The sequence below is a fragment of the Sinocyclocheilus grahami genome, unplaced genomic scaffold (assembly GCF_001515645.1).
Source record: "Sinocyclocheilus grahami isolate Dianchi unplaced genomic scaffold, SAMN03320097.WGS_v1.1 scaffold876.1, whole genome shotgun sequence".
In the NCBI taxonomy this organism is placed as follows: domain Eukaryota; kingdom Metazoa; phylum Chordata; class Actinopteri; order Cypriniformes; family Cyprinidae; genus Sinocyclocheilus; species Sinocyclocheilus grahami.
Genome location: NW_015506055.1, coordinates 164227 through 184808, shown reverse-complemented (window position 1 = coordinate 184808; position 20582 = coordinate 164227). Strand labels below are relative to the sequence as shown.

The 20582-nt window shown below is 37.6% G+C and overlaps 1 protein-coding gene across 1 annotated transcript in view; it reads left to right on the top strand.

Annotated features, from left to right (window-relative positions):
* The window catches only part of map2k5 (mitogen-activated protein kinase kinase 5), a 50975-nt gene extending 30393 nt beyond the window's left edge, over positions 1-20582 (top strand). Inside the window, 3 exon segments of the mRNA XM_016248365.1 lie at positions 3755-3816; positions 7679-7724; positions 19621-20582. Of these exon segments, the coding sequence (XP_016103851.1) occupies positions 3755-3816; positions 7679-7724; positions 19621-19731 (219 nt within the window). The 3' untranslated portion in view covers positions 19732-20582.

The following is a 20582-nucleotide window of genomic DNA, read 5'->3' as shown; positions in this document are numbered from 1 at the left end:
GTGTGTGTGTGTGTGTGTGTGAGGGGAACAGGGTCACATCACAGGAGAGTGAACTGCCTGTCAGAAATCATTGCACGTCAGCTGTCTTAACCCCGCGGCTTGTGTGCTGCATCATCACTGTGTCTGTCACGCGACTCTGTTGCCCTTTCGGGTTGAACTGATGGTAAAACTAACAACATTATTAACTGTCTTGATATTTACTTTGAAAGATGACGCTCGCGATTATGGTAAGGGGTGTTACATTTCTGACGTGTGCTTGTGGTGTTCGGCCAATCAGAGCAGACTGCGCTTGTCAAAGGAGGGGGCTTTGTTGAAAACGACGTGTTTGAGAGAGGCGGGGCATAGAGGACCTACAATAATGTACAGTATTTGAAAAATAATGTGTTTTTTTTTTTTACATTAAAGCATGTCAACATTCTGTTATACCAAATACACATTTATCATCAAAGGCATCAGCCACAGGCGATATCTCTGGCTATCGTCGCTACAAGAAACTCGTCTCAAGACTTTGCATTTTTTCCCCATTCCACTACCTGCGTCTCACAGTTTTAAAAGTAAAAACGCGTTCTGTGTGAATGGCCCCTAAGGAGGTTTGAGAGTTTACTCTAAACTCAAACAATCCCCAAATTTGCATCAGTCTCCTTAGCACTTTGTTTAAACCTGTAGGCCATGGTGAGATTACCATCGGTAATGACGAACATGAGCTTACCATTGGAAATTATGAAAAGCCACTAAAAAAACAAATAAGTGTCATGAAGTATATGGGAGAAATTCAGGAAGGTCACAGGTCGCTTTAATAATCTGACTTCGAGAGGATGTCGGTAATGACAGTCTAGCTTGTTTGAAGGGCATTGTGTGTGAATGTGTATGGCTGGTTTCCATGGTGACCCCGGTATAAATTATCAACCTCGCAGGGTGAATAAACGGCTAAATGAGGTGAAGCACGAAAGTTTTTTTTTTTTTTGTCCTCTTGTTTTCTTTCACCTCTTTTATTTCTCTCCAAATCCCTCGATCAGGTCCAGCTCTACTTGGTGTCTAATAGCTGTTGCCAGCGCACTCTTTTTTCAGAACTGCACACTTGTCCATCTGCACGGCAGCCCGTCTTTAATTGTCCCTCTCCAGTCGTGTATTGAAACAGCACTGATGCTTCTAATAAGACTCGGCTTAAATTCACCTCTGTAATTACTGATCTAATTTTACCTGATAATTGCAGCTGGGCAATTACATGTATATTTACTGCTGGTATTGTGGAGGAAGACGGGCCATGGTCTGGCTCTGTTTGTAGTGTTGGATAATGGCAGCAAGCTGCATAATATAACAGTGCTTTCATCATCATCCTCATCATGCAGCCGCCACATCAAAGACCCCCAAATTAAGGTGTTTGTGCATCCTCAAGTGTACATGCATCTGTTTGTGTACGTGTGTGAGGCTGTGTGCATCTCGCTGTATTTACAGGTGGGTTATGAGTGTTGCTCTGAATTAGTTTTTTTTGGTCCAGACTTGGGACATGTATGTGTACTGTGGCCTCCAGGCTGTGTAATGATGTATAGCGGCACTAGTGCACCTCTGGCTATGTTCATTGGAATAGGTGTGTTTCAAACTCTCTAGATCTCAGAAAATCAGGGCTTCATACACAAAAAAATTACTAGTGAGACGATGGCTTATAAAAAGAAACATTTAGGAGACAAATGCCTTTTTAGCTGATAAATGTGACCCTGGAGCACAAAACCAGTCTTAAGTCACTTGGGTATATTTTTAGCAATAGCCAAAAAAACATTGTATGGGTCAAAATTATCGATTTTTCTTTTATGCCCAAAATCATTAGGATATTAAGTAAAGAGCATGTTCCATGAAGATATTTTGTAAATTTCCTACCGTAAATATATCAAAACGTAATTTTTGAAAAATCTTCGTTTTTTTTTTTTTTTTGCACCCTCAGATTCCAGATTTTCAAATAGTTGTATCTCAGCCAAATATTGTCCTATCCTAACAAACCACACATAAATGGAAAGCTTATTTATTCAGCTTCCAGATTATGTATACATCTCAATTTCAAAAAATTTACCCTTATGTAGGACCGGTTTTGTGGTCCTTGGTCACAAATTACAGAATTTCTCAGACACTGAAGGGATGTTTTTAGTGCATTATATAGACCACACAGGGATTTATATTATAAACAGTTAAATCATGTGTTTTTCTAGTTGAATTTAGGATAAATAAGTTCCAGTTTTGTCTTGATTGTGTTTGTGCTTGTGCCATTTAAGTATCATTCTGTCTTGAAGGAATATTTCTGTCTGTTTGGGGAAAATAAATGTTGATTGTAGTTTAAACATGTGGGCTTGAAAATGTTCCATTACAGTTGATTCAACTTGACAATTGAACCGCATATGTTAAAAAATAACCTATGATATATATTTTTTAATTATTTTATTTAAATAAAAAAAAAAATTCAGAATACCAAATGTTGAAATGACGTTTATATTTAATTACATGTTGTTGTACATGAATACGCTAGAAATGTAAGTCTCATGAACCTAAAATATACATCACACTAACAATTTTTCTTTTTGAAAAATGTAACTGATAAATGACTTCAGTTATGAACTCCCGAATCAGGAAGGAGTGAATGTGATTCAAACCACTAACTCTTGAGTGAGTTTGAGACAGTTTTGTGAATGAGACTTAAAAATAATGTTTCTTCCAATGAGTTATTCAGGCAGGCATTATTTCTAAAGTCTCCAATAGCAACTCGATTTTAGTTTTTTTTGTTGCATGCGCAACCTTTTTAGTCCCCTCATAACCTCGGATCAGATCATTACTTTGTCATCCTGCTATCCATGTGTATGTGTGTGTTTTCAAACTGCAACAAGATTGCTTGTATTGTGCAAAAAATGTTTAATTTAATTCGTACTGGCTGTTAAAGCAGTTTCTTCTTCTCTTTGTCCCTCACAAACAGACATTTCCTAAAAGAAAATCTATTCACTTTCCCTTCCAATACATCAGTCCTTCCTAAACACCTTGAATCTCAATTCTGTCTTTAACACCAAGGCTTTTGTGTCTGTGTAACATGTTGATGTCATCAATTCTTTCCCCCGAGGTCATGTTAATACAAATTATGGTTATGGTTGTAATGCAAATAATCTTTTCTCTGAAACGGGCCACATTTTTTTCCTTTCTTCTCTAGTCTTAGATCAAACAGGGGCTCCAATTTCCAGAAAGTTATATTACACCAAAGATATCTCAGTTTGATCTCGGAGGTGTCTGAATACATGCAAGAAAGCAACAATTACGCAGTTAGAAATAGATCTGGAATTTGACTTTATTTCACTTGTTCCATTTGCTTTCAATGTGTCTGTTCTTTAGAAGTATCTGATTTAATTTCCTTACCCTGTTAACATTATTTGGAGGTTGAGGTCGTAACTAAATGTTCTTGTCAACTGTATGCCCTTCTGCCTTATGAGCACATGAATGGCTGTCTTGCTCTGAGAGTGTACGCTTTTTGTCTGTGAGTGTTTGTCCTATGTTCTGTGCATCAGCAATCGTCCACTGTCCAACAAAAGAGGGGTTCAGGTGCTTCGAAAATTTAATATACACGGCTGCTTTTGAATGTCCGCACATGAAATACCTCATTATGGACTGTAACCCTTCTGCAAACTAGTCAAGGCCACACAAAAACTACATTTTTTAAAATTCTGTTGTGGATATATTTGTAAATAATAATTTTGATAATGTGTTTATTATGTTTATTTTTTAGGATCCTCCGGTGCTTCCAATTGGTCAGTTCAGTGAGAAATTTGTCCACTTCATTACACAATGGTGAGTGTTTCCAGTACCAACTGAACACCTGTTTCTTCTCTTCTACCTCTCATAAATAAATAAATCCTTATAATATTGTAATGATAACCCACAACACAAACTATAAAAACATTTTATTAAAAAAAAAAAAAAATTGAATGCATTTAGAACATGAAAAATACTGGAGCTAATCAAAGCTGCCAAATGTCTGATTGTGAAAATTATGTAATAAAGTGATAGCTGAAAGTTACTTTATGCATTTATGCCAAGAAATTATAAGGATTTATTGTTCAAACCCCCACTTTGAAACCTTTGTATGTCTAAATATGTTTGTGTGTGTTTATGTATATACTGGACTTTCTACTCATCAAAGAATCTTACAAATAATATATGTATCACAGTTTTAACGCAAATAATAAGCAGCACAACTGGCTGCAGCATTGATAATAAGAAATGTTTCTTGAGCACCAAGTCAGCATACAAGAATGATTTCCAAAGAATCATGTGACACTGAAGACTAGAGTAATGGTTTTAAAATTCAGCTTGGCCTCATTAAAATATATTAAAATAGAAGAGTTATTTAAGTTTCACAATATTACTGTTTCACTGTATTTTTGATCTAATAATTGCAGCCTTGCCTTTCTTTCAAAAACATTTAAAAAATCTCTTAAGTTGTGTGTAAAGCATGTAACATGTAGTGGCCTAACACACAATAGCCTTTCCTGGGTCTACACACCAGACAGTACAGTAGTTAGACTAGCTATACACAACAGTAAATATTTACCCAACATCTGTCCCTGGTTTGCTGACCTTGCTTTCTCAAACACAACCGCACTCAAAATTGCCTTCCACAGGTCATGCCCCAAGAAACCAGAATTCCCCACCAACCTCTTTTGCCTGAGGGCATGGTGGGTGAAGCCAGATGTTTTGGGATTTGTTTAGCAGCTGATGTTTACCTGCAACACACTTTATTTACACAAACAGGTCACCTGGCTCACTAGTGCCACCCCTGCCTGGCACTGCTCCTCTAACATCCTCTTCTATTATTAGCCTGCTCTGAGTGTGTGTGTCATTCATCATGGTCCAAATGGGCCCCTCTGTAGGCCGCTCTGTCCCTATAATCCCTCCCATTTCTTATCTGGGTCAGCTTGACTAATTTACTTGCACTTAGGTGTGATCTGCGCCAAGGAGAATTGATAATTACTTACCTCTCCCTTTATCACTTTGAGATGCAGTTATATTAACCTCAACATTGCAATGATAAAGATGGTGTAGAAGATATACTGGATGCATAATCTGCATTTATTAAGAAATATGGGATTTATGGATTGCTCATAATACTAAGAAAACATACTGTAAACTTCCTCTTTATTGTATTGACACTAAACTACAAATCGGCTTGTTCTCTTATTCTAGGATTGCTGATATCAGAAACCTAAATGCAGGAACATGTAATGTGATTTACATGTTAATTATGCTTATTCAGTGAGCAGACATGTGACCTGCATAGTCACAGTGAAGTAATGTAGAGATAGTCCCAAAAAACGAATTATATGAGCAAAATGAGGGACCATTTGTAGGGTTTACATGCTCTTGAAAGTATTTCCGGACACGGATTCAAGAACTGGAAAGTAATTGAATGCTCTGTCAGCTGGAAAACCCACAAACTTGGATGACATCTGACAATCAGCAGTCTGTGGCCCAGGTACTGAAGTGAGTGTTGTAATACAGACCAGTGTTATTTTAGCATCATTAATATACTATTATAGCTTTTGGTAAGATTTTGAATTAGATTTTATTTTTATATTTTGTTTCGCTTAGTTATTTTGTTGTCATTTTTAGTATTTATTCTTTTATACATATTTATTAGTTCGAGTTATTTTAGTACTTCAACTGAAGGTTGGAATACACTACATGACATTTGCCGACTTCTATGTCTTGTATGATGGTCACAGACTCCATTATTTTAGCTTCAGACTTTGAGGCCATCCGGCCTGAAGAAAATAAAACATGTTTGATATTGTGAGCTGATTTTAGAACACCTCGTTTTCAATTGTCACATCTTTTAGCAACAAGGCATGAGTTTGAGTTTGTTGTGTTCTTAACAACTTGAAAGTCTGGTAGTGTGTGATCCCGAGTCATTTAGTGTTTGATGTCCAGTTTTATTTCTAACTATTTAAAAAGTCAGCAAGTGTTTGATGCCTGGTGTTAAAAACTGTTACAGACTATATGTATATTCACCTAATGAAGAGTTTGCGATTCATGATAAATGAACTCAGAAAACCCAGTGTTCTTCACCAACGTATCAATATTACACAGGCGACGTGAGATGCACACTGACAGAAGACATGACTTTTTATTTGATAGTAAAAACTGTGTGAGGTCAGACAGGCGGCACAAAAGTCAGTGAGTCATGATTTCAAATTCCGATTCCGATTCAGTCTTGTGTAGGCTATTGCACAACAACCCCAGAAAATCTTGACAAATTGTAAGCATTAAGATTGCTATACTGAGCTTGCATGTTCACATATTCAATATTACACTTGATGTGTTATAAGGGCCTTCAGGTACACCATGTACACTGGATGGCAGGTACTTGAAAAGGTCCTTGCATCTGGTGTTCATTAAAGACTGGGAACCCTGAATTTGTCAAATCTTGTGCTGTTTCTGGCTGACTGTGTGCAGCACCTGCTGCTATAAAGTCCTTTGATATGCTTTCAAACAGAGTGACTAAAGTTTATTTTTCACAAGGTCCCTGATCACTTCAGTCTGACCTTAACAGTTTCAGTGGCACATTTCAACATGGATTGTTTTGTGAACTTGTCTTAAGAGGTTGGTATTGAAGGAGATGTGCAGTGCAAAATATATTGAACACTTATTGTACATGCATAGACTCGTAACATTAGACAGGGTTTTTGTGCACAAAACTATTTCGATTTCCTGACTTTTCCTGACATTCTGACCTTTTAAATGGATCAGAATTAAATGGGCCAATTTTTGCTGCTGTGCTTTTAAAGGGTTAGTTCACCCAAAAATGAAAATTCTGTCATTAATTACTCACCCTCGTGTTGTTCCAAACCCGTAAGACCTTCGTTCATCTTCGGAACACAATTGAAGATATTTTTGATGAAATCTGAGAGCTCAATTTAAGATATTTTTTATGAAATCTTTCACTTTCAATTTCATCAAAAATATCTTCAATTGTGTTCCGAAGATGAACGAAGCTCTTACGGGTTTCGAACAACACACGGGTGAGTAATTAATGACAGAATTTGACACATTTTTGGGTGAACTAACCCTTTAAAAGCACAGCAGCAAAAATTGGCCCATTTAATTCTAATCCATTTAAAAGGTCAGAATGAAGTTGAATAAAAATCGAAATAGTTTTGTGGACAAAAACCCTGTCTAATGTTACGAGTATTGAAGGGGGGAAGATAAAATGAGTATTAAAAGTATATTTTATATCAGACCTTTAAAAGCCTATATAAAGATTAAATCCTTGCTGTCTAGTGTTATTATGAGAGTCATACTTTCAATACATTGACAGATAAATTGGCCAATATTTGATGAAAAACACTATTACTGTAAAAAAAAACTTGCCCCTTTTAAACTTTAACTCTATTCATTTACTAACTGCTTGTTTTCTTTTTAAAAAAAAAACTAACACTAGCTTCTCTATTCTTTTTGTATTCTATCTATTTGTTTTCTTTTTATTTATTATACAATTAACAAAAGCAAAAAAGTCAAGGTTTGTCCTCCTCAATCATACCTTAAGGAGTTCTGACATGCTTCTTTTGCGTTCATCCTTTTGAATTAACAGAGGATAATTCATTACTATACGTGGAATCACACACAATGACCTCTTCTGCTTTTGTTCCCACAGTATGAGGAAGCAACCCAAAGAAAGACCAGCTCCAAATAATCTTATGGTGAGTCTCTTTTCCACTCTTTCACATTTACATATGATGCGATTTCAAGTTTTCCTTTCTCTTTGGAGTGTTACAAGCTGATTGTGCATAGATAAGATCCCTGAAGTTGCAAAGACTAAAGTCTCAAAACAAAAGAGATATTCTTTATCAAAGTTAAGACTCTGCCACACCCCCCTAAAACGGCTCGTTCTAACACGCCCCCACATATCTACCTCACTATGTGGAAATATTAGCATAATGCCGCCCAAATGTGCACGCAAAGAAAGAAGGATGTGTTTTTTGAACATTAAAACATGTCAACATATTCTGTTACACCAAATACACAAAATAATGATCTTTAAAAAAGCATCATATGACCCCTTTAAGTCCAAATCAGCCTTCAAGAGGATTAGAACATGAAATGCCAATTATTCCATGGATGGAGTAAGTGAATGGGTATATTCAATGGTAGGAAGGCTTTTGTCGGGACTCTGTGTAAGGGTTTGGGTAAAACCTTGACCTTTTTGTTTCGTCTGGATTTTGTTTGAAAACTGAATCTGTCCTGTGTTACATACTCCACTAATCTGCACCATGCAAGTAAGTTACTTTTATGACCATCAGGCTATTGGTTTACATTTTTTTAAGTGTTGTGTAACCTTTGAGTCCTCTGATGTGGATGCAGCCGAGGAAGGACAAAAAAGCAGCAGGATGCTATGTGTGTTTGTGAAGGGCACATGACTATTAGTTGCTATCGGATAAAAAGGTGCTTGAGCATTGTGAGGCGTTAAACGTTAAAATATACATTTGAATGTTTTTGGTAATCTAAACACTTCTTGAGGCTTCTCCCATTAGGAGATATAAAAGGGGGAAAAAATTCAACTAATAACCACAAAACATTTATAATACTGTATATAATAGATATCTTGTGTTTAAAGAAATGGATGAATATCAAAGTCCTCATTTAATCCTCTAGGGGACAATGTGGTTAGTGTATAAATCCAGAAGGCCTCATGCTGTAAAAGCAATTTGTTGATATCACCTACGCGACACTTATCTACCTCAATGCCTATGTACTATGTATAACCCCTAGAGGATTAAATGAGGACTTTGATATTCGTCCATTTCTTTAAACACAAGATGTCTATTTATATATAATGTTTTGTGGTTATTAGTTGAATTTATGTACGTAGGCAGGTATCAATTAATGTTATTGAACAATACATTGAGATTTGTATTGTATTTTGCATAGCTTCATATGTTTTGTTTTGTTTGTTTACTTTTTTTTCTCCTTGGTTGATATGTCATTGTTTTGGTATTATTATTATTATCATGATAATATTGTACGGTCATGTGACCTTTGATCACCTGGAGGTAGGCCTATAAAGATTGGTAACATCAGTGTTGTTCATTTGTCTGATGAAGAGCCTGCGTGCTCAAAACATCACACACGCTATGCAACATTTCTTTTAAAATAAATTTGATACTTTTGGAGCTTTGGTGTTGCCGACTTTACATTTAAAAACATTTTCCACTTGTTTCTTAGTCGAGCACCCAGTTGAGATCGATGTGCGTGCTTTTGCCTGCTCTTTTGGCGCTTTTCCACTGCGTGGTACGACTCGGCTCGGCACGGCTCAGTACGGCACGGTTCGGCTTGGCACGGTTCGCGTTTCCACTGCAGTTCAGTAGCGCTTTAGAGTGGGCGGGATTATTCACATGTCGTTATAGTTGTGCTGCCTCTACTACCACGACTCCTAAAATAAACTTTTTCATTCCGCGTATCCCCATCAATCTCTCGCTGGATCCGCTCCTCTGCTATCAACGAGAGGAACGTCTGTTCTTCCGCAACAGACAACAAAACTTTTTGGTTGTTAAAAAAAGATGCGCTCGTTCAAAACGGTTGCGTTCGATCCTTCGCTGGCTGTGCTGATTTAAATCTAGCGGTTCTTTTATGTTTGTGTCGCAAGTTCAGCGACGCAGATAGTGACGATTCTCTCCGGCCAATCTGTGATCAGCAGAGTTTACACATCATGTTTTGGAAACCGTACGGTTCACTTGGAACCCCAACCGAGGTGGTACTAAAAAAAGTACCAGGTACTGTACCCAGTGGAAAACCCCCAAAAAGTGAACCGTACCGAGCCGTATCGTGCCGTACCATGCAGTGGAAAAGTGCCATTTGAGGTATAAAAGGGACAATACAATGTCATCAGTTTCATGAAGGGAATTTTCACAGATGTAAACTTTTTTGAGATCGTCAGCCAGAGTTTAATTAAAGGCTGAAACAAGCTTTTAATGTAAAAAATGTCTGGTCAATGGGATCAGATTAATTTCAGATGCATTTCATAGCTCTCTGAATTTAGAAAGAATTCACATGCTTAGTTCACCCAAAAATGAAAATTCTCTCATTAATTACTCACCCTCATGTCGTTTCAAACCCATAAGACCTTCGTTCATCTTCGGAACACAATTTAAGATATTTTTGATGGAATCTGAGAGCTGTCTGACCCTCCATAGACAGCAACGCAACTGAAATGTTCCCAAGTCCAGAGACGTAGCAAGGAGATCGGTAAAATAATCCATGTGACCTTAGTGGTTCAACTGCAATTATACGAAGCTACCAGAATACTTTTTGTGTGCAAGAAAAGAAAAAATAGCGACTTTATTCAACAATTCGTCTCCTCCACATCACCCTGTAGTGATATATATATATATATTTATGTAAACATAATTAAAACATTAATTGTAATTTTTTTCAACCGCTAGCTCTAATGCTTTCTAACTCAAAAACTATGTTTAAAAATGTTGCAACAACACCACTTGAGGCTGTCTACACTGGACACAACAAAGCAACCGTTGCAGATCATTTGAACTTTGAGTCAGTATGTCATGAATAGAACAAAGCATCGGTTTACTGTCAGGGATTTGTCATGTTGTGTCACGCCACATCCACTGTAGACAGCATCACTGATTATAATGGGTTCTACTGTATTGTGTCGCGTCCGGTGTAGATGTGGTGTTAATTCTATTTCTGTGCCAGTTGGAACAACTCAAATTCCTCCAGTGGCTGGGCTGACTAGGTTGCATGTCGGCTTACACTGTCACAGAAGTGTCACTCAGAGCCTTTAAAAGCTGTCAGCACAGCAGCTGGATTTTCTCAGACCACGGACAATGCAGTCCACAGAGATCTGACTGCTAATGCAGAGAGCATGAGTGTGATACCTGTACTTCAGTGTTTGCTCACTCACTGTCGAGTTAAACTCTATCAGGAGAGTGATAGACAGACAGTCTCCACTTTCAATGATGCTTAGCATTTAACTCATCGCTCTGTGAACAAATGAAAATTTTTCTTTATCCTCTAATATCAGATGTCTGGCTATTGCACTATTATTAAAACACATACTTTGTCTTTTTTGACTGATGTAATACACTGCAAATTTTTGAGTCAGATGGTTTTTTTTTTCAAAATGTGTTTATTTATCTATCAGGGATGCATTAAACAGATTAAGTGACATTTATAATTTTACAAAAGATTTATATTAAAAATAAATGCTGTTATTTTGAAAAAAAAGTCCAACATTTTAACATGGATAATAATAATGATGTTTCTTGAGCACCAAATCAGCATATTAATATTATTTCTGAAGCTCATGTGTCACTGAAGACTGGAGTAATGACTGCTGGTAATTCAGCTTTGGGCACGGCTTTTAATGCTTGGCCTATGTTTTTTTGTTTGTTGTGGTCTCATACTTTTAGATAAGCTGTTATTTGTAAATGCTACTGCTTATGTTAGCTTTTAATATACGGTTTTATCCTGATTAAAGCTTTAATACAATACAGCAACTGCACACGCGTCCATGTTTAACGCTTCTCATAGCTATGTGAAAATAAGTGTATAATTGTAGCAGTTCATTGCTGGAGCTGAGCTGAATGAGAGAGAGATGCAGAGCAGGGGACGCAAGGAACAGTATTAAGAACCGCTGCTTTAGAACATTGATTTTGAAACTTGTGAATCTATTAGAATCGTTAGAAGACAGAATCGCGATTCATATATGAATAGATTTTTACGTGCACTTCTAGTTTTCTCTTCCTCTTCTCTAAAGCAGCGCCGCATGGCCTCGCCCCCCTTTGCTGCCTTTTCCCGGGGGGCGGGGTTTATCTGGGTTTATGATGTCACGAACCCGGGAAGTAACTCGTTGTAGTCTCTACCAGCCGTTTTTGTAGGCATTACACTTTCATTGTCTTATAATATGCATTTATTTTTACCTTACTTGCTCAACGACTCCCAAACGATTCGCTCAATGATTCATTTTTCCAAACCCCTTCTTTGTGTGATGCTAATCTGCGGTGATTGGTCCGATTGGTCTCGTTTTCATTTTATCATACCTGTAATGCCTGACGTCAATATGAAACGGCTTGGGATTCGTTTTAAAAATGACTCGTTTCAATGATTCAGAGTCGACTCTTTCTTTTGAGAGACAATATCTTAATACAAGGTGCACTTTCAGATTTAAAATTTTGCAGGATGTTTTCATTCACTTAAAGCTGTGTTACACACTGCATGAAAGGTAATTTTCTAAAATCCATAATAGGGGCACTTTAAGATCAGAAAAACCGTATATACGTTAGTTTTAGTTAGTCACAGTGCAGTGATTGACATCTTTCTCTCTCATTGTCACTCAACCTTTTAGCACCTTTTGTCCCCTCCTGGCCTTTGCTATCCCCCCTTTCCCTGCGGGCTGTCCAGGGGGCTCAGCTGCAGCAGATATGAGCCTCAGCCAGGGACAAAAAGCTGAAAGAGTCCCACTAGCCCGCCGAATCTGTCACAGTGCTCCTGTAGCTACCCCCATGTTTCCTGATTGTGTGGGCTGATGAGCTAAGGAGCGATTGCTTACGTTCATGTGTTTTAAGACCCATGGGAGCGGCCTTTAAAAAGACACACAGTCTCGCTGAATGCCAGTGGCCCGTGCCGTGGGGATTCGGATGAGAACAGGCTTTGAAAGCCCTCTGACACCGCTCTGATGACTTGTTTACACATTAGCACGCTGAGGAGCTTCTAGAACTCCCCCGAGGGTAATCCTACCTTTTAGCTCTCTGACACTGTGTCTGTCTGCCTTCCCTGCCTCTCGCCCACCCCTCTGAGAATGGGGGTCTTCAAAGCTGCCGGACTCTCTTTGCCACAAAGACTTGGTCAAATGTTAGAGATCAGATCGTCAGAATAAATCAATCGATTTTATTTTAATTTAGCTTGGGCAGTTATTAGAGTTTGATAAAAGTCACTTTATATGCGGTTGTCTTTATAAAGAAATATTACAAATGGGAATTTTTAAAGAATGTAATGGTTTCTCCTCCGATTCCTCTTAATGATTCCAGTTTACATTCATGTAATCCAGTTACATTAATGATTAATGGAAGGAATCTGCTGACTAAATCGATAATATATACACGATCATTCAAACGTTTGTGTTCGGTAAGATGTTTTAATGTTTTTGAAAGCAAGCTCTTATGCTCACCAAGAACTCATTCTAATTTGCTGATTTGGTGCTCAAGAAACATTTCTTCTTATTAACAGTTGTGCTGCCTAATGTTTTTGTGAAAATCGTGATACTTTTTTTTCAGAATTACTTTATGAATATATATTTTTTGTATTTATTATAAATGTCTTTACTGTCACCTTTGCATCAATTTAATGCATCCTTGCTAAATAAAAGTATTAATTAATTATTTTTTTAACTCGCCCCCGGTATTTCAAAAGTAGTTTTTAACTTCTTTACCAATGCTGATTTAAATCATAGAGTTATAAGCTGCATGTTTTACTAGAGTCAAGCAACATTGTGTATTCAGTTTTCTGAAAACATTGAGTTTGAAACACAGACCTGTTTTGGAGATCTATCTGAGAAATGACTGGCCGTTGTTGACATGTTTGTTTCATAGGTGGCAGTCAACCCTCCCGTCTCACTCACAGACGTAGTGTTATCTTAACAATAATTGAAGTAGTCTTACCCTGTAGCTTTTTAATCCAGATAGATGGTCTGTCCCATGGTGCCTGCTGAATTAAAAGATCAGCATTTATGAAATCTTAACATTATCCAAGAGCTCATATTCATCGTCCTGTGTCCAGTGGGAGCAGGTCGTTAGTATGCAAATCTGAAAAGACCTAGTTATTACTCTGACTTCTTCGCCTTCCTTAGTCTGTTTCTCTCTCGTGTTTTCTCTCGGCTTCAATATCGGCCTTGTGCATGCACACACACAAAAGGACACGCATTACGCAGAGCTGTCGCTGTTCGCCAACACATTCTAATGAGGTGATGACCAACCACTTGTTATAATTGCTTTGGACTCCTTTTAATTTTCAAGCTTATTAATCATATGTAGTTATTTAAAATTGCATAAATTAATCTTAGATTTAAAAGCCTTTAACAGACTCAAAACAATTAAAGAGAGAGGTGAGATTTCCCCTGGGTTTGGCAGTTTTACTTTAATAGAGAATTCAGGTGATTATCACACTTTGATATGGGGCTGTGATTAATGTAGCCACACTTTTAAATGAGATTTTCCCATTTATTTATTTTTTTGTTCACGTGTTGGAAAGGTAAAGCCGGGAGACGATAATGACCTAACTGGGTATTTATATGGTCTCTCCACTCTGCAAGTGTGCTAAGTTAACAGTAGGTGGGTTAATTAATGGAGGTCCTGTTTCTGGCATGCTCCCGCACACACACACACACACACACACACACGCACACCCAACAGAGGGACACACAGGTGGTGTGGTTTGTGTGCATGTGATCCGTCTCAGCACAGCCAAACGAGCAGGTGACCATCTAAGCTCTGATTTATTTCAGGTCGGCAGAGATGCATCCTAATGTATGCATCCTAAACTAATGTTTGCATTAGTTAGCAGACCTGCACATCAATTTACTTTCTGCTAGATACATGCTTATTATAGCTAAATAAAGCAATTTTTTGTCATGACCTGAAAGAAATAACTGTTAGCTTAAAAAATATAATAGCATATACATGTAAAATAATGAAATATATATATATTAAAAAAAATTTTTTATATAGTTTACATTTATGTACTTTTTATGTACTAAAATAACTTAAATTAATACAAAAAAATTACTAAAACTTTAAAATTAAATGTAAAATAAAAACGGATTAAAAATATTAGTGTTTCTAGGCGAAAGCAAAAGCACTTTATTTGGCCTTCCGAAAGTAGATGCATTTAGGAATCTTTAAGATTACTTACAACAGAACAGCAATGCATTTTATTGACGACCGTTTCGTGAACCTGGGAGAGGAGGTAATTCTGACTTTGCTATGACAATCTGGCGCTTCTGAATCAGCTACTGTGTTTTTTTTTAATGATTATATGAAAATCACATTTAAAACGTTTTACCATGCCTTCGTTTATTTTTGTTATTTTTCAAATGTCTTATGTAATAATACAATTTTGACCCATGTCCCAGAAATATGAAAATCCACAACAAAAATATTACATTTAAAATAATATCTAAACAAATTCAATTCTGAAATGAACCATTTTGCTATATATTTTGTGAAAGGGATTTATATATGACTGTCCCACAGCTGTGGTATCATTTCCAATAAACAGGGCTGCGTTTTCCGATAACGGTGTCTCTTAGCGCGCTACGAAGACTCTAAAGGTACACCTTAACTAGGGGTATACCTTTCCTAGGTGTGTTCCCCGAACTATACCTTAGGATGTTGCTTAGGGTGAACCTTCTTACGTGCGACGTTAGCAGGTGCTGTCCATGGCGGTGGTGCTGAATAGGTTGATATCGATGGCTCGAGAATCAATTGTTCACTATATACAGGAGCTCCTTCACTGCGTTATAGAGCAGGTAAAGTATTGAGAAAGCGATGTTCATTATAAAGAAGCACTTTAGAAATATTATAAATTGCATTTATCGGGGCTCACTGCATTTATAAAATCTAAATTGCAAACAAAAAATTGTCATTCCTCCTGGTGGAATGACCTGCCCAACTCGAGCAGCTGAGTCCTTAACCATCTTCAAGAATCTCTTCCATCTTTATTTGACCCTCTAACTCTAGCACTCTCTATTCTAATTCTATTCTTTATAAAAAAAAAACGTGCACCTTTTAGACTTGCACTCTATTTATTTACTAACTGCTTGTTTTCTTTAAAAAAAAACCTAACACTTGCTTCTCTAATCTTTTTGTATTCTATTTGTTTTCTTTTTATTTATTATACAATTATAATTCTGACTTCTGACTAACAAAAGCAAAAAAAGCCATCCAACACTAGCTTGCTCTGTTCTTTTTCTATTCTATCCGTTTTCTTTTTATTTATTATATGATTTTTTTTTTAAACTTGCTACGTGTACTGCGTTAAGCTAACTGAGACTTATTATAGCATTTGTCCTCGTTTGTAAGTCGCTTTGGATAATAGCGTCTGCTAAATGTCTAAATGTAAATGCAACCTTGGATATCACATACAGTATATATACAGTGGGTACGGAAAGTATTCAGACCCCCTTAAATTTTTCACTCTTTGTTATATTGCAGCCAGTGTGTATGTATGTATGTATGTATGTATAAGCACTGTATAAGAGTGCGAACCTGCAACCTCACGGCTAAAAGTATTCTGCCTTAACCAGCTACATTAACTGGCTGTTTGGCTTTGCTTGCTTTTGAAAGGGTAATTTATATTATCATGTTCATATATATTATGAAGGCCTGGTCGAGCGCTGATGGGTTGGCAATAGGGATAAGTGTCCTGACTCCCATCCACAAGGCCAGTTACTTACGGGACACCCGCAATGGCATGGAAGCCTTGATGTGCCTCCATCACTTCGTGCCTGGCGAAAGGCATACGTATATAATCGGTGGCGTGACGGAGCAGGATGTTTGTGACCGAGTGAACACACCGTCACACCGAGGTCTTACTCGGCCCATATCCATCCCCAACCACCTCCAGAAAACTCCCCACAGCATAAAAACGGAGAGCCGCTGTTCTGACGATTTGTGTTACCCGTTCAGATTGTGCTACCTTCCATTAAAAAGATAGGTAGCACAAATCGATAGCGAAAAATGCTACCTATCAGATTGTGCTACCAGCATCTTATTCATGTGGTTTGAGGCTTTTTTTAATGTCCATACCTACCCCTACTCTAAACCTACCCTTCCATTCCTACCCTTACCCTAAACTTACCCTTAAAAGATGCAAATATATTTTTGTTGTTTTTGATAGGTAGCATGTTTCGTCGGTACACCACCAGCAGCTGAATTTCGGGGCTTAGGGGGTAGCTCCGTCGAGTTTGTCTCGACAAAGTTGGACCAACAAGATGTAAAAGCTGCTAAATTTGCTCCCGTGGCAGGCGAAATGTTTGTAGAATTGTATCTTTTGACATGGTAGCTATTCTGACACTATTATGAAATAGTGCACATACACTAACTGGCTCCACGGACGCAGCCGTCTTTGATTTAGGACAACTATTCGCTGTCTCATTGCCATAGTTTGACCAAACTCCCCATCACATTCATTCCCTTTAAATAGACTCCTAATTATGTGCTGCCCAATGGTTTGCCAGCCGATGTGCCTTTGTCATTATACTGATGGTTGTTAGTTTTTCCATTTTAATATACAGTTTTATTCTTTGCATAAAAACACTTCAATTAATTGAACACTGGGTGTATTACAACTTTAGAATTGTCATATTTATTTTGTTCTGCACTTTTTCTTGCCACTGAATTACAATCGTATCGACTGAAATGTGAAGAAGCTTTTTGCACAGTGGTGGCCACTAGTGGAGTGAACTGTGAACAGTAGTAAGGTATAGCTAAGAGTGGTCCAGACCAACCTTACGAACGAATGACTTACAGAAGGTATACTTAACTAAGAACGTTTCGGGAAACACGTATTAACGTCAAGGTACAATTTGAGGTATAACTTATGAAAGACGTAGCGTTAAGAAGGTTTCGGGAAACACAGCCCTGAGCAATTTTGTCCTTAATAAAGTTTTTTTGGAAAAGTTAGTATAATTGATTACCAAGGAGACCGCCTTTCTGAAGACTCTGAATGTCTTGTTGAATATTTATTGATCGGCAAAGTTACAGCTTAACTGGAAATGACAAATTATGCTAAACTTGTACTTAAATGTTGTGCATTTAGGGCACCCAAATTGAAATGAAAACGATTGAACCTCTGTTGTGATGCATGTATTTGACGTCCATGGACAAACATAACAATGACAGTATAAAAAGTGTGTTTTAAAACGCCCCCCCCCTCCCCCTCCCATTTTTAAAACTAGGCATGAAAGTGCTCTATCCAAACTTAAATTGTTATAATTTATGAACACTTTGGAACAGACCTAAGGTTGGTCTCTTTTTAAAGAAGAAAAACAGCAGATTATTGCAAAAGTGGTATCTTTTCAAAAAAAATTAAAGTATTAAAAAGTTATAGAAGTTTGTATTTACTGTAAATAAAATGCACTATATTAATTTTATTTTATTTTATATATAATAAATATTTTACATAACATGTTTTACTCTAAAATTGGTATAATATTAAAGCCTTGTGTCTAAATAAGTTATGTTCCAAATTTGAAGTTGATATGAAAACAAATGGAGGTTCCTGTGAGATTTTATTTAGGACGTTATACCACAAACAGCCACCGAGTGCCATCCATAGTTCATTTTCTGTCACAAATGTCTAGATTTCTCTGTCAATATTACTTCTATCCCACCATATATGGAATTCTGAGACTCAGACCTTTCCAATGATATGTTTTTTGTCAAGATTATAAAAAGGTTTGATTCTAAAAGACCATAATGTATTTTGTAATATGACACTTGACACTGCCCACTAAGGGGGAGGAGACCGGCAAAATATTTTAAAGTACCATTTCCATGGTAATGCAATGTCCGATTTCAAAATGGTTTTCAACAGGATGAATCTTGGGCTTCTAGGCTTTCAAATTATATATAATTTATGATGATTACTAAAAGATTTGATAGAGAAAAAGGACAACAACAGAAAAGAGCGCCAAGCAGTTGACAGTTAAGTTAACAGTTAAGGGGTTTTAAGAGACTTAATTTCCAATTCCAGACTTGGGCCAAAAGTGCCCATAGGAGAAGAATTATGAGATGAACTCTCTCCTCTGTCTATCGCTGGGGTCAGAGCCTCACCTGAGCAGGCAGGCTCAACATGAAGAAGCATATGACTGCAGCAGGTCCGCTTGAGAAGCTGGCAGCAAGGCCGTGTGATTGATGAAATGGGTGGCTGGTAGAGTCGCCCCTCAGGACTGCCCTCTCCAGCACTGAGAGTGATTAACCTCACTGTGGCACAGGCAGAGCTCACCATTAAGAGGACAGAACGATTGATGGTAGAGCGTTGTCCTCATTGAGAGAGAAAGAAGGAAAGAATGAGAGAGGATGCTGTAGTGGTGAAAGGGTATGAGAAGACCATCAAAGGTGTTCAGTCTGCATCAAATGAACATCAGATTAAGAAACAGTTGTTTGTTTCAATTCAGCTTGCTAATGATTTTGTATTTGGATCACTGTCCTTCAATTGCAAGTTGAACTATTTAATGCCAAGTTGGTATTTGAGATGCTTTGCAGCAGAAAAATCAACACTCATTTACGCTGCTCATTCTGCTACTGTTTATCAATGTTGAATATAGAAAAGAAAATCAGTTGGCATCACCTTGACATGAACATAACTGAAAGCTGTAAACTGTATCTGTCTTTTTAATTTGTATGCCACACCACAGTGAGATTTATGGTTTCAGAATGATGTGCTTACTGTATAATTTTGATGTCTTTGAACAAGAACATAATTGTTGTTCAGTCTCCATTACTAATTTATATTGCTGTTATGTATCAGTGAAGAATCATTTGCCTCATTCTGTGTTTTTTTCCCTTTTCCTCCCTTCAGGACCACCCCTTTATCATGCAATATAATGATGGCAACACTGAGGTCGTGTCCATGTGGGTGTGCCGCAGTCTAGAGGAGCGCAAAAGCCAGCAAGCACAGAGACTCCTGTGAACAGCAGCGGCACCAGATGGAATTCTGGGATAATATGGTGTCCACATTTCCTCAGTTTACTCTTCCACTAAACCTAGAGAAGCAGCGGCTGATCTTGCAGCACCTCACATAGAGCACCTCCTCGCAGCCTTGAGTTAAATGGTGTATGGTGAGAGAACTGCTACGAGTCCAATGCAGATTATGCTAGCATCCTGCAAATGAGGATTTTAACCGTGTATGTTGGTTTGCATCGATGCAAATCTTTAACTTTGTTCTTCTGCAGTGGGTTTCTTTTCACTTTCTGTGCAGATTCCAAAGTAAATGTTTTTGCTGAAGATCCATGCGGGGGGCTGTTGCTTGCTCGATTTTCTCGAGATTTAGTCCCTGTGGGTTTGGATTTGAGAGAAAATACCGTCTCTGTCTGTACTTAAAGCAACAATCTGGTTTTGCCAAAACATTGTGGGCATGTCATAAATCATCTCGGTTTTTAAATATATGGGCTTGTGTCGAGCATTGCTCCCTGCTGCAGTGCAAGTCATGCTGCTGTTGTTTTAAAAGCCACTTTTTGTTGAGTTTCACAAATGGCCTGCCAGTTTTGGCAATACACCATTGAAGATGGAAAAATGTGATGCCTTGTTATGGTGGAAGGCTCGTGTGGATGATATTTTAGATAGTCCAGCAGCAGCCGACTGTAATGATGCATGAGAGGCCAGTGGATTTGGTTCTTGCCCTCATCCAGCATAAGCCCAGCTGTGAACTTTATTCAAGGGGTTCATGGGAATTGGTTACTTTGATTTGGGCATTGCCTTAATCTCTCTTTTAAGGTCATTTTATACAAGTTTAGCTCTATGTACACTACTGTGTAAAAGTTT